This window comes from Blennius ocellaris (assembly GCF_963422515.1).
Source record: "Blennius ocellaris genome assembly, chromosome: 5".
Lineage (NCBI taxonomy): Eukaryota > Metazoa > Chordata > Actinopteri > Blenniiformes > Blenniidae > Blennius > Blennius ocellaris.
The window spans coordinates 12,698,109-12,712,709 of record NC_137654.1 but is presented as its reverse complement, the minus strand read 5'-3'; the positions used below and the strand labels follow the sequence as shown (position 1 = coordinate 12,712,709).

The 14,601-nt window shown below is 42.0% G+C and overlaps 1 protein-coding gene across 2 annotated transcripts in view; it reads left to right on the top strand.

The window, feature by feature from the left end:
- Positions 1–14,601, top strand: part of sema3h (sema domain, immunoglobulin domain (Ig), short basic domain, secreted, (semaphorin) 3H) — a 62,598-nt gene that overhangs the window by 28,635 nt on the left and 19,362 nt on the right. For both annotated transcript variants that reach the window (XM_080496507.1, XM_080496506.1), the window contains exons 3-8: positions 923–985; positions 1,730–1,849; positions 3,475–3,568; positions 4,022–4,141; positions 4,880–5,025; positions 5,559–5,673. In XM_080496507.1, the coding sequence (XP_080352633.1) occupies positions 923–985; positions 1,730–1,849; positions 3,475–3,568; positions 4,022–4,141; positions 4,880–5,025; positions 5,559–5,673 (658 nt within the window). The remainder of the gene's footprint in view (positions 1–922; positions 986–1,729; positions 1,850–3,474; positions 3,569–4,021; positions 4,142–4,879; positions 5,026–5,558; positions 5,674–14,601) is intronic.

The window sequence follows — 14,601 nt, the reverse complement described above, 5'->3', positions numbered from 1 at the left end:
CTGAGCCAAATAAAAGTGCTAATCTAAAGCTTTCACTCTCACACACAGCTGCTGTTGAGAAGAAACGTGTGGTTTGGTGCCTTGGACTCATGAGTTGAAGATTGAAGTCCCTTTAAAGGGATTAGACAGCAATCTGCTGTTCCAACTCTGATATATAAATAGAAGGATGTCATTTGATTGTGAAAGCTGCAGAAACAACAATCATATGTATATATTAGCTGCCTTATTGAATACATGACAAGATGTAAATCAGAGGTTGATAGATGGATTGTACTGGTCACATTAAACAAGAGAAACACGTTTAAACCTATGCACTACATTTTCACATTTTGGGCTTTGTTAAATTCCAGCATCATATCTTTAATTCTGAAGCAAGAAGCTGAAGTATCTGAACGAGTTGGCCTCCACAGGTAGAATGATACAATATACTGTCCTATAATGATAGTTTACAATACAATATTAATACATAGATATTCTCTGAAATAAATGAATGTTCCCAAACCGAAAATTACAATTAATCTAATGATGGTTTTAATGAATGAAAAACTAACAGCTAATCAAAAAGCTGCATTAGTGTCTCGTAATGCTTCCATTCAATCTGTTGAAATTGAGATGAAATTGTTTTGTGGCTGCTGTTCCTGCTGATCTGGCATAATTGAAACGCAGCGCTGCCGTCGGCTGGTTTTTATAGTTTCCACTCAGAAGCTGCCCGTGTTTTAACACAAGAGGTATAAAAAAAAAAAAAAAAATCCTCTGACTCTTCCAGGTTAGTCATGTTTTGCTGACTCTCTTTGCTTTGCTTGTTTGTAAAGCACCTGCCAAACCCTTTTATCGTAAATGTAGAGTGAGTAATAAAAAAAACATTTTGTTTTTGTAAATGTCTCTTCCTTTGTGTTGTTTTCTCTCCTCCGGCTCCCTGTAGCTGTACTGGCCAGCCAGTCCTGACCGTGTCCAAGAATGTCTCATGGCTGGGAAGGACCCAGAGGTGATTCAACACACACTCACAAAACCACCACATTGCATAAGGACCGCGACATGTGAAAAGAGTAACTATGGTAGTACTGTGGAGGGAGGTAATCGGCTGAAAGGCACATAGCAGAAGAAGTGCAGGATTTTACACAGATATGGATCAGTGGCTTACAGGTCAGGCCACCATTTTTTCTTCACTAAAAGTTACAGAGTAAACACGAAGACACTGAAACCATCTAAATTGCTGTGCAGCAATAAAGTAAGGCAGTTGCAGGTTAGATCTTTATCGAGAGCGGAACCGAAGCTGGATGACTCTGAATCATGCAGGAACTTAAAACAAACAAGACAGCGCTGATGCAGGTAACCGCATCAAGATGCAGGTTTCAGAGATTTATTCAGATCAAAAGTCACAAGTGGCCATTTGGTGAGGAAAACGCAAACCAACCAGTCACATCCAAAATGCAAGGGTTCAAGGACAAGTCAGTGCATTTCAAATCCTTCAGTTTATTGCATTCTTTTTTTTTTAAAGACCAGAGCATAATGAGAAACATGCATGTCACAGTTTTGATTATTAAATGCCAGCTCCTGGTCTTATTGCTGCACGATGGTTTTAGAAATTCAGACAGTTAATATACCACAACCGTTCCCATTTAGAAGCCACCTAAGGGCAACAATAAACATTGTACATCCATGTGGTGGTCTTTCTATCTTTAACTCTCTCTGTCTCTGTCTCTGTCTCTCTCTCTCGCTGTGTGTTTAGATGGAGTGTGCAAATTTCCTGCGAGTGCTGCAGCCTTTTAATCAGACTCACCTGTACGTGTGCGGCACGGGGGCCTTCAACCCTCGCTGTGCATTCGTCGCAACCAATGTTTTCCATCAGGTAAGACTAAAACCAAATGAAAGAATTACATTCACAATGAGGAGGATTGATAAAAGGCTTGCATGTGACATGACTTTAGTTTGCAGTCTGCAAGATTTGGTGGTAAAATGAATCAGACCATCAAAATGTAAAAAAAAAAAAACACCCAGCAATGCGGATTCAGCTTAAGCTATGGTTTTGGCCCAACAGTAACTCTGTTAGTTTCTCAGATGTTTCATGTTTCTGTCATGGATTCATCTTGGACCTAACAGAATTTTCTGTGCACAGTGTTTTTCTTTTAGTCACTATTGTACACCATCAAATATGATACCAGTGTTTGACATTTTGAGTAGTTCTGTATTTTCCATTTACTCAACATTAAATGGAATTAAATTCAGCATGATATATACTTATATGAGATAGTATTATCTGAGGTAATCAGATTGTCCTTCTACACACCATCGTGTGTGTTCAGACCGCCAGTATGAGCCCTTATATACTGGCTCATGAGCTTCTGTCGTGTCTGCCCCTATTCCCATATATCACCCAGGGTTCACCGTGTGCCATCTGTCTATGATATAAACTACTTTCCTTTTGTCATTGAGGCTGCACTGTGGGGATAGAGACACCTTACATTTTTTTCATATTTGATTTTTTTTTTTTCTTTAGTGTCAGATGGAGTGTAAATGTAATTGTAGAGGCCAGGAGTCTCTCTGATCTGACACATAGTTTATCATAGTTTGACACATGTGGGTTATCTCTCTGTCAGAACTAGGTTACTGGTTCTAAATGTCCTTGGCTTTGGAGGAGTTTATGTCTGCTTATGCAGACAATGCAGACGTGAATATTTCTGTGTTTTCAAGTTGCATGCTTTGCACATTTACTTATGTTTGCGAGGACCTTCAGGAAATCCACTGACACATTATTATTATTCTGGAGAATCTCCATCCTTGTGGTGACAAAAATTGTAGTTTCCACAATGTGTTTTGGCAAAGAGGAATTTTGGTTGGGCAGCTTAACTGAGGTTGAAGGTTAGGTCAGGCATGTGTCAAATGCACTTTCTGGGGCCTGAAAAAACTGCTATAATACCATGCTTGTTGCGCCTAAGATGAAGGATCTCCCATCGGTTTCTAAGCATTTTAGTGTATCATTTGGTTACTGTCACGTTAGGTTAATGTTAATGTTAATGTTAAGGTTAGGTTAGTGGCTATGGAAATGTACTATTCAATAGGAAGACACAATACAGCTTGTGTGTGTGTGCCTGCGTGTGTGTGTCAGTCAGACAACAGCTAATCCCATGAAAGGCCATGTGAGATCTGAGCAGAGGTTCAGACAAGGTTCTTAGAGGAGCTGGCGGTGCTGACTGGTTTCACACATTTTTAAATCCCTGCTCTTATCCCAATTAACCCCAATTAGATGAAGACTTTGTGTGCGTGAGAGAGTGTGCGTGTGTGTGTGTGGCAGTAACTCTCAGCTGGCTGCGCACTTTTTAGAATTTAGTCGATACATGCGATGTAGAAATTAAATTAATTAAAAAGTTACAGTCTGCTACTTCACCCAGGAAAAGTCTCTCGGCTGTCTCTGTCTGCGGGGCTGATTTTCTCTCTCTATGACTGAGTGACCTCTTTGTATGCTTCTGTTTTCAGTCAGAGTACCAGACTTTCTCCTACAGCCAGACGGAGTGTGGGAAGGGGAAATGCCCCTACGATCCGCTCCAGAAGACTGCTTCTGCTGTTGTTGGTGAGTTGACAACTCAAGAAAATAGATTATAGATGAGCACAACAGTGTCTGCAGCATTGCTCACTCTTGAGTAAAGTGCATTATCAGTCATTGAGTCAGACAACTAGAGTTTGTTGTTGTTTTCTTGTCATGTCTTCTTTACTTCATTGTGTTAGTTTCAAGGACAAAAGGTTAAACCTATTGTCATTGCAATGGAAGATGGGGATGTTAGCAGTCTCATGCATGTGCACATTTACCTGTTCTTAAATATTCTAGTTGTGAGATGAACCTCCTCTGACCTAGAAGGCCAGCGCTTCTTTTATTAGGTGACTGGAGAAAGGTTGTAGAAGATTTCGGTTCACATTGCACAATGACAAAATCAGTCGACAGCACCACGACCTATGAGAAGACACTTTCCCTCAAATAATATCATGAAAAACAATGTCAGATATTATTTATGTGTGCTCTGTGTAGATGGAGAGCTGTACGCTGGCATCACCTCAGACTTCATGAGCCGGGACTCTGCGTTTTTCCGTAGTCTTGGCAGCCGTCACGTCATACGGACCGAGCAGTATGACTCCACTTGGATGCAGGGTGAGTGCAAAAATAGTGATTGAACTAAGTGAGATTCAGAGACTCATACTTTATGAACCTATCCAGTCTTGCTGTGAGCGCATAGCTGTGACAAAGCATTTGGTGTGTGGCACATTTGTATTTCCCAAATGTGTGTGTTTTATATAAGCACAATAGGTAGACATAAATGCATACTCCTCTTCAAGATGTCTCATTCTTCAATTCTGGCTTTGTACACTGAATATTCTGAAGTAAAGTGAAATATCTTTTGTCGTCAATCTACAAAATCCTCTCCTGCGCGCCGGTGGGATTTTATCACGCCGGCGTGTCGACGTCTACAGCTGATAACAACAAGATACATGTTTGCGCTCTCTGCTCTTTGTAAACTCAGCCGTACCTTCATCATACCTCTGCTCTATCAGCTTGCAGACGCTTACATGAAGGTCCTGTGCGTACGGCTGTCCTTCACGTAGTTGGACTCCAGAGTGGATTTGCTGTAATTTATCTGTGTGTGTGTGTGTGTGTGTGTGTGTGTGTGTGTGTGTGTGTGTGTGTGTGTGTGTGTGTGTGTGTGTGTGTGTGTGTGTGTGTGTGTGTGTGTGTGTGTGTGTGTGTGTGTGTGTGTGTGTGTGTGTGTGTGTGTGTGTGTGTGTGTGTGTGTGTGTGTGTGTGTGTGTGTGTGTGTGTGTGTGTGTGTGTGTGTGTGTGTGTGTGTGTGTGTGTGTGTGTGTGTGTGCGCGCACACTACACTCTTTCCAGATGCCCAGTTTGTGCGGGTAGCGCCGCTGTCTGAAACTGATAACTCAGAAGACGATAAGGTCTACGTGTTCTTCACCGAGCGCGCACAAGAGGCGGAAGGGGCTGCTGGGAAGGTGCTCTACTCCAGAGTGGCACGAGTTTGCAAGGTACTGGGTGTGTGTGTGCGCGTGTGTGCAGGTTTCACTGTCTGTATCCCCACTCTCCTGCATGTAGTTCCCCCCCAAAAGACAACCTGTTTGCCTGCACGACGCTGTCCATACATGCAGATAAGTGTGTGTACCTGTCTGATTGTCTGTTCTCGCAGGTTTGCACTGATATGCCATTTGAAGTGAGGGAGACTGTTTATGTTTGTCTCTATCGCAGCGTCTTCTGCTGCACTGTGACACAATGTGGAGGTTTAAACAGTGTGTGTGGACGTGTGAAGATGGGCATGAGCATGTCGGTGTCTGTTTAGCAGAAAGTATGAAAACCTTTTAAAAAGTGCAGCCAATGTGGTTTTATACACACTGTATGAAAGCAATAGAGATCAGTCTATTTGCATAAATGAGTTTGTCTCTGTCACTGACTAATAACCATACATTTCTCATTTATTCAGGTCTCCTTCCGCTTCAAAATGGTGGCGAGACATCCGGAGGCTCATGCATTTTACATCTCATCTTATTTTTCATATTTTGTGCAGAATGACATTGGAGGCCAGCGGAGTTTAGTCAATAAGTGGAGCACTTTCCAGAAGGCTCGTATGGTGTGTTCTGTCCCGGGACCAGACGGCCTGCAGACGCACTTTGACCAGCTGCGTGAGTACATGCACCAACATCAAATGGCAAACACATTACATGCACAGTAAAACTAATTACATCAGACAGGCCTCAACCACCAGTCACATTACCAGCTGGAGACCTGCCACCGAATGTTTCATGAAAAGAAGGATTGGGTTTGGATTTTCGCTTTCTGTCTGTGTGTTTATGAGTGTTGCCGTTTGGAGGTGTGACGTAAGAGAGTTTGCAGGCTGGAGAAACTTAAAAGTGCTTTACCACCTCCTCATTATACGTCTGCATAGCACCGTTGTTACCACGGTGACCAACGGGCCATTCGGTCACCTTAGGTTCGTCTTCGTGCCTCAGCCTTGGTTTCCATGGCAACTGGCCTCAACATTCAATTGCGCTGGATTTATTCATTATCTCGGATTCGTGCCAGTGTCCTCTCGTCAGCTCTGTGTGTGTGTGTGTGTGTGTGTGTGTGTGTGTGTGTGTGTGTGTGTGTGTGTGTGTGTGTGTGTGTGTGTGTGTGTGTGTGTGTGTGTGTGTGTGTGTGTGTGTGTGTGTGTGTGTGTGTGTGTGTGTGTGTGTGTGTGAACAGCACCTGGTTTATGCAGTGGTGAATGTTTGACGTGTTTCAAGTGAATTTGGATTTGATTTTTCAGCCTGGATCTCGTACCTGTGGATGTACAACTAACTGCAGTTGTTTTAATCCATCAGGATTATATTTTAATATAAAATGGTGGTCATGCAAGGTGAAGAAGGAGGCAGGCAGGATACCGGTGTTGTGTGTGACAGAAGAATAGCAGAAAGAGTGAAAAGGTCAGATTCACGAGGCAGAAGTGAAACCTCCTATAATTTATGGTTTGACGGCAGAAGGCTGAACTGGAGGTGGCAGAGGTGAAGATGCTGAGATTTCAATCAGGGCTGTAAAGAATAAACCGGATTAAAAATGAGCAGTTTAGGTTGGGCAGGACATAGATAAAGAGTTTAATAGACATGTGCTGAGAAGAGATAGTGTATGGTCAAACAGTGTTGTGATGAATCTGCCAGGCAGAAGAAGATGAAGACCTCAGAGAAGATTAATGGATGTAATGTCGGGGGAACATGAGGTGAGTTCGAGGCAGGTGATCGGCTGTGTTATCATATGAAGGGAGGATCCGAAACATGGACAAAAGTAGTCTTATTCTGTATGAGGCAACTGAGACCGATAAACATTGGTGACAATAAAGTTTGCATACACCCAACACGGTGACTCAAGCAAAAATTCTGACATTATCATGACTATGTACTTTTTGAAATATGGTTTTTATTACTCAGATACTCTGGTGGAGATTTTAAGTGAGTGATATTTTCTGAGTTAATCAAGGTTTCATATTGTCTGATAGAGATGGTGTTTATCAGATGAAAAAGATCTGACCACCCATCTTTCCTCTATTTCTCTTTTATTCAAGTGAAAAAGATCCATCATCTATCCTGCAGAATTTAAAGTGAACTGCTATATAAAGAGCATTTTCTCAATAATTATTGGGTACACACAGTTTATTAGGGTCTGTGAAATTGTCCAGTCCAATAGCTTTTTGAGTAAGTTGATCTTTTGCCAGTGATCGAGGGCACAAGCCACAAACACTGGATATAAAAACACCCCAGATGGGACTCGAACCCACAATCCCTGGCTTAGGAGGCCAGTGCCTTATCCATTAGGCCACTGGGGCTTGAAAAGCACTGCTTCATAGAGAGAGAAAAAAACCAACCTTTACGCTGTTGTACCCACATAGATCTGATGGAACCTCAACCCACAATCCCCGATGTAGGAGGCCAATAAAGTGTAGCAATAAAGATTGGAGGGAAACATGAACAGCAGACAAAGCAAACATGGCAAAGCCAAGAACTAAAAACTTTGGACATATTAAAGCAATGATTTTCAGCAGCATCACTGACCGCTGAGTTCTTCAGTATTCACAGTGCAAAACCTGCTTTCTTTGAATCCTGGTGAGGCTACAGGTGGTTGAGGAAGACTGTACATAACATATTGCCTTTGATATGAAAGATTTACAGAGCGTTGACTCAAAGGGTAGTAAATAATTTGAATAGGTCTTTAAATTAAGTCGGTGTGATAGTAATGACCATCCACTCTCCATAAACTCTGATGGGACTCAAACCCACAATCCCAGGCTAAGCAGGCCAGTGCCTTGTCCATTAGGCAACTGGGGCTTTTTCTGTATACAAACATTGTGTTGCTGATCTCTTGATTGGTCCTTGTGAATGAGTATTTGAAGTAACTGAATTGTGTTTGTAGCTGCCAAAGTACTTCAAACCAGCTAACACAGCTTGCAATGAACAGAATCTGTAGGTCTTCAGACAGTGTAAAGAGAGATGCAATAGTTATCCAGAGTTATCAAGTACCAATGACAGTTTTCAAACATTCTGAGTGAGATGTTTTTGTACCTTCAAGTTGTAGGAAGGGTCTCACCAAAAGACAAAAAAATGATACATGATTTCAGAAGCTCTGGAAATGTTTTCAAGGGGGTTGTTTTTGTTTTTGTTTTTTTTTTACTTTGAGTACGGACCAACTGAAAGGACTCAACGTGTTAAAGCGGTCCTGTTTGCCATTGATTCCTCACCAAATGGTCGACCAAACTCCTTTCAATGCCGTTAGAAACACTCTACATGAGATTGGAGGGAAGTGTTTGACCCATTATGCCACACACACCCATATAAAATGGTGCTGAAACAACCTGGCAGGAAAGCAAAGCACTGACTAAAGTGGGAATACCACAAACGGTTACTGTTTAAAAAGGAATGCAAAGTGTCAGAGCTGCATTCAAACATGGTCAGTAACATCCAAATATAAACCGTCACAAGATGAAGCTACTGGCAGAGGATTGTTTCAATCCATGGACCCTTGGGTTACAGACCCAGCACGCTTCCACTGTGCCACTCTGCTCATGAATACACCAAGAGATATTCAAGCCCAGAAAAATGTGGCCCTGTGTCAAAACTACATGTTTTTTTGTTGATGAAGAGTGTACACAGGATGTGAAAGATGGTATGAGGGGTTCACTTAAAGGACACGTTCACATTTAATAGCCCAAAGTGCAAATGCAGTAATTAACGAATTGAAAAGTGCTTGATCAGGAAGAAACTCTTAACAAAGAGCAGCTTTGTTCAGGAAATCAGTCCACAGGACTCACGCACCTCTCCAGTCCTGCTATGAAACATCCCAGATGGGACTCACACTCACTTTCCCTGCTTCTCAAGGCCAGTCGGGCTTCTCTAACTCTGTAAAGTGAACGGCAAAGTAACAAACACGGTGAGACAACGCACAAGAGAGATGAGAGGGATATGCTAGTGAATAAACACACTCGGTCGTCTTATTGATTACCCAGTTCTGCACCTCTCACCCTATCAGGGAGTCTCACTAAAATCCACAATTGTAATTAATAACAAACTAAGTAAAAGCTCTTAGCAGAGGATGGTTTCGATCCATCGACCTCTGGGTTATGGGCCCAGCACGCTTCCGCTGCGCCACTCTGCTTTAAGCACTAATGGTGGTATTCAGCTGTACAATCCCTGGCTTAGGAGGCCAGAGCTTTATAGGCTCCATTGGGCCACAAGTGCATCTGTAACAAAAGCCATGACATAATGGGGAAACAATAACATCATTCTGTAGCCCCCATGACCTCTTGGTGAGAGACCACCTGAAACTCAGCCTCACTGGATGTGGAGCCCATTGAAATGACCCCTGAGGAAACAAATTTAACTCAGGAAAACAAGAACTTGCAGATATTTACTGTAGTCTAACAGCACAGTAACAGAGGGAGAGTGTGGCAAGGTTTCTTATCTCTGCTTTCTTGTACACAAAGGTCTCTCAGAGTAAACAGAAAGCCTTCTGTGTTTGCTAAGTTCAGTCACAGCATTACTATTTATTTAAACATATACAGTACATTAACACTGCCAATCAAACATGCAGTCTTTTACACAGTCCAACCTTTACACCCAAGCACACACAACAATAACAAACACCTCAAGTAACACACACAGGGCTTTTTAGTTGTGAACAGGCATTCTTGAGTCTCGATTTGTCTGTATACACAAAACAGTTTAGACTTGTTAGGAGCATAAACACTTGGACCCGGCATGCCTGTGGCCACGTTTGACACATCTGATAAGGAAGCATACAAATCTGTTTGTGAACACACACACACCCACACCCACACACACACATACACACACACACACACACACACACACACACACACACACACACACACACACACACACACACACACACACACACACACACACACACACACACACACACACACACACACACACACACACACACACACACACACACGGTTCACACAGAGCAGAGTAAAACATCAGGCTGAGAATGCTGTCAGCGCTGTATTTAAGCTACGCTCTATTGAACAGAAACACTACAAATCCCAGAAACCCCTGACAGTCTGCGGGACCCTCAGAGCAGAGCAGCGGCTGCCACCTGGCGCTCTGCTGGCGTGTCATGTTAAATTCAGCCCCCCCCCCACCCACCCCAGAATGTTATGGCAGCGTTGAGTTACATTAAACAGAAAGAAAAAGAATTCAATCAATCAATCAATCAATCAGCACGCAACATTAAGTTTGTTTTTAAAGACACCAAAAGACGTTGCAACAGCAGTGTTTTGGTTCTGCAACATTCTTGTTTTTCAGCCACGTATGAAACCACGTGACACATTTATCTCTCCGTCTACAAACAGGAACAGTCAGACATTTCTGACGTCCACAAAAGTTTGACCTGGACTCTGAAAAAAAAAAAAAAGTTCCCAAATCATCAAAATTTAATTGAATTTTCCATCGGCTAATTTTCTGTGGTGAAAATTTCATGAAAATCCATGTAGTAGTTTTGACGTAATCGTTCTAACAGACATACAGACAGACAAACAAATATACGCGGATGATTTTATTATGTCCTTGGCATACGTAATAATAGCCAGTTCACAATAAATAGCAATGTAGCTGTTGCTCATGTATATTAAAAATAACAACAATCCACAAAGCAGGATTTCTAAAGGATATTGCAGAGGGGGAAATTGTAGCTGGTGAAAAGCAGAGGACCAAGGATAGAACTTTGTGGAACACCCAAAGTATTGCAAAAGCCTAAATATGGGAAACTACATTGTTGTTAAAGTAGTGACCTGTCCTTTGTTCCCCACACATCATATGGACACTCATAGAGACACTCATAGATAGAAATTCATGCCTATGGCTCATTTTGAGTTGCCAATTAATATCACCAAACATACTTAGAAAGAACATTAAGTGGCTTATTGAACAGTGCCCTCTGATCATTGGTCAAAACCAGGAAACTTCTTTCTGCCAAATGACACTGCTCAGCACTGTACATGCTGTACAAGCTACGTACAAGGATTCACAAGCTAATATGGCATCATCTTTACTTTTACAGACAAGTTATTTTCACCTTCTCCTAAGATGATGTTAAGGGTAACTGAGCTACTTCACTCTTGTATGTTTAAGTTGTTTTTTTTAGATGGTGATTCATAGATTTAATGATATTTTTGAGATCCCTCACTGTTTTTGAACAAAGCGTCCACTGCAGCGTCCGGCTGTATGGAATGACTCAAAAATCACTAGTGGTCTGAATTTGTTATTGTTTTTTTGTTATTGTCTGGAGTTTTTACAGCTTTGTTCCCTTTCATAAGTCCCTCTATTGAAGGACTTGTTTTGTCTTTCCTACGAGTGTGAAATAATTCAACCCTTGCCCAATGGAAATTATTCAAAAAGCTGAAACAATTCAGATTCCTTTCTTGTGCATCCAGTTCACAGCAAATGATTCCCTGCTGCATGTTGCCATTGTCTCTGTTCTCGTGGTTGTTGCTGCTGTTGTTGTGTAAGGGAGTCATGCTATGAGGTTTTTGAGCTGGACTCAGTGGCGTATTTTCAGCCTTGTTCATCATCTATTCCTGTCGGCATGTACATATATCATTCAATGTTCCAGACATAAGACAGCACCCATATACTTTCCACAAACAGAGAAGAAAGTAAAAACTAGAACAGAGAGTGAATGGCTCTGAATTATGACAATAATGATGACGAGACAGTGAGCGGGATATTCATTGACTAGGTGTAGTATAGCGGTAAAAGTTTTTAGTTTTTTTTTGGAAAACAAGTATTCATGAAAGCAATCTGTAAAGGTGGCTATTATCTATGAAAGTTATTCCTCAGTGAGAAAAATACACCCAATGCCAGTCACTGCTCCGCGGGTCATTTTAACTGTGTGGTAATGAATGAATCATTTAGTTTAAGTTAAGTTAAGTTTTCACAAATCACACACACAAAAAAAAAAAAATGCCCTGAAGGAAAAACATGTTATAAGGTGAATAAGAGAAAACGTAGAGATTGTAATGCTGAAACACTCCATCTCTGGACCGAACACCTATGATGGATGGGATCTGAATAACAGAAACAGCAGGGGTGACATTTCTGAATGATTGATGTTTCATCAGCCCCATTTTTTTGGTCCAGATTTTTGAACTTGGTACCCCCACAACTGAAGCTTTTCTTTAGCTTAGTTATTTTTTTTTTAGGCTGTTTGCCCTTACTGGATAATTGGATCGGGGAAACGCAAGAAAAGGTCAAAAGTGAGACAAGAAGGACCGATCCATCATGCTGCATATATGAACTGAATATAAAGCCGGACCATGTATTACTGAGCCACCAGGAATCCCAACCCTGTCAGAATGAACTGATGAATGCATTTTCACTATTTGCTGCTTATTAACCTCATCAACAAAACCGCTTTGTTGGAAGTTGGTGTGGAAAAACACGTTTTGTGATAGTGAGGGAAATTAATCATGGTTTGGACTCCTCCACTTTCTCATGTATCAATGCTTTAGTGAAAGTAGTTGAATGGAAGCCAAGTTCACAAGTAGCAGAAAAAGACGAGAAAAGAGGAAAGATGGAGGGGTAAAGAAGTGAGTTATATGTGGGGCTGAGGCCCAGAAGAAGAGGAGGAGGAGGAGAGATGGAGGGAGAAAGATGAAGTAGGACGAGATGGCAGAGGTCATTGCACATGGTGTTGACCAGACAAGAGAAGGACAAAGGAGAGGAGATGGAGGGAGAAAAATAGAGGGAGTGGAAGGGGGATGAGGAGGGGAAAGTAAAAGCTGTTATGGAGGTGTTATTCCTTTGACACGGTGAAATAGAGGAGAGCGAGAAGGAGGAAAGAGCTGATTAGGAAATAAAATTGGCTTCACGGTAGTAAAATTAAAGAGAAAACCGGGTGGATGGTATGATAAAGGGAGCTCCCTGGACGGACATGGAGAGGATGAATGAGGTGAAGTGAGTTGAAGGGGGGATGAGGGGTAAGTGAAAGGAGGACAGCAAGCGAGGGAAATGGGGTTAATAGCAAAGGGTGGAGCAGACAACAATGTGGAGGGAACAAAGAAAAGTGGGGTTACATATTTCCACAACCATTTGCATTACATTGCCTTGATGCATCAAATACTACATGTTTACACATCCAGTATGAATGTGTGAGGTCTGACATCTTGGTCTTAGGTTCTTTGAAAATGTTTTTTTCACATTGCCACCAGTCATGATAATGTGTAATGTTTTATAGATGAAGTGGCATACAATCTGTTGACATCGGACTTCATTTGTAAACAACCAGATGTACTATGTGTGAACGACCTGCCTGACTCCATCTCTTAGATGAAAAACAAAAAAGATATTCTGTGTATTTAAATGGAGTGAAGCACGGAGCTGCTTCTGGTAGAAATGCAAGCATGGTAAAAAAATTGAAATCATGAGTGAAATGCACACTCGTCGCAACTTTTGTTGTGACAAATGCACCACATAGCATCATTGCTGAGCGTGAAAACAATCATTATTCATCCTTTCAATTACCAACAGATGAACATAGAGCAACATGGTGTATGTTTTGCAGCTATGTTCAAGTTCGATGTGTCCCTGCAGGCTATTGGACATATATATTGTAATAGTAGTGGTATCATTGAAGCCCCAATTTGTATCTTATATTTCTTAGTCATAATGGCTTAAGCACTTTCCATGTTTGCAAAAAATGGTAAAATCATTCCGCGTTGAAGTTTCATTTATTCTAAAACAGTTGCCATCACGGCGGATGTATCAATAGTAAAGCTGGAAGGGGAAAAAGTGTGTCACAGACAGAAGTGTGCAGCACCACTCGTCGACAACGTGGAGGCACGGCTATTATTAGCAAATGAGTGCAAGATGGTGAGCGGGAAATAAAGAGAGAGAGAGAGAGAGACAGAGCGGAAAGGTGACAAAAAGGTGGAGGGTGAGAAGGACGACTTGAGAGGATGTTGGGATTTAGGATGGCACCACAGAAATGTAGGGAAAGGGTCGCAGGGCAAGTGAAACAAAAAGAATAGGGGTGTTTGCCCTTAGGGTGGGTTCATTTGACCAGACAGTAAGGAGGAGGAGGGAGAGGGAGATAGGGGCTGAAGCTGCGGGCGAGACAAGACTATCTTCCCTCAGGGGGAAACAACCTTGTTTTGTTTAGAGAAGAAGACACAAGAAGAGTCCTCCAGAGAATATAGGCCAGACAGACAGATGGATGGGGACGTGGTGGGTAAGAGCGATAGCAGGGGGGGAGGGAGAGAGACTGGGGGGGGATGGCGAAAGTGAGAAACAAAAGAGATCGAGAGAGGCCCTCTGAGATCCCTCCAAGTTCAGGTGGGTATAGGAGCATGAATGGGCGAGGGATAAGCACCTGATGAAAAGATTAGGCTGGAGAAAGAAGAGCAGAGAAGAGGGTTCAGAAGGAGACAATGAAAAGTATCTGAATTGCGGGGGATTGTTGTCATTGTCAGATGTCGACAGAGTTATGGAAGACTGAGAGGAAAAGGTGGTAAAAGAGATAAGGAAAAGCCGTTCTTTATGAGCGTATTGTGAATAACGATC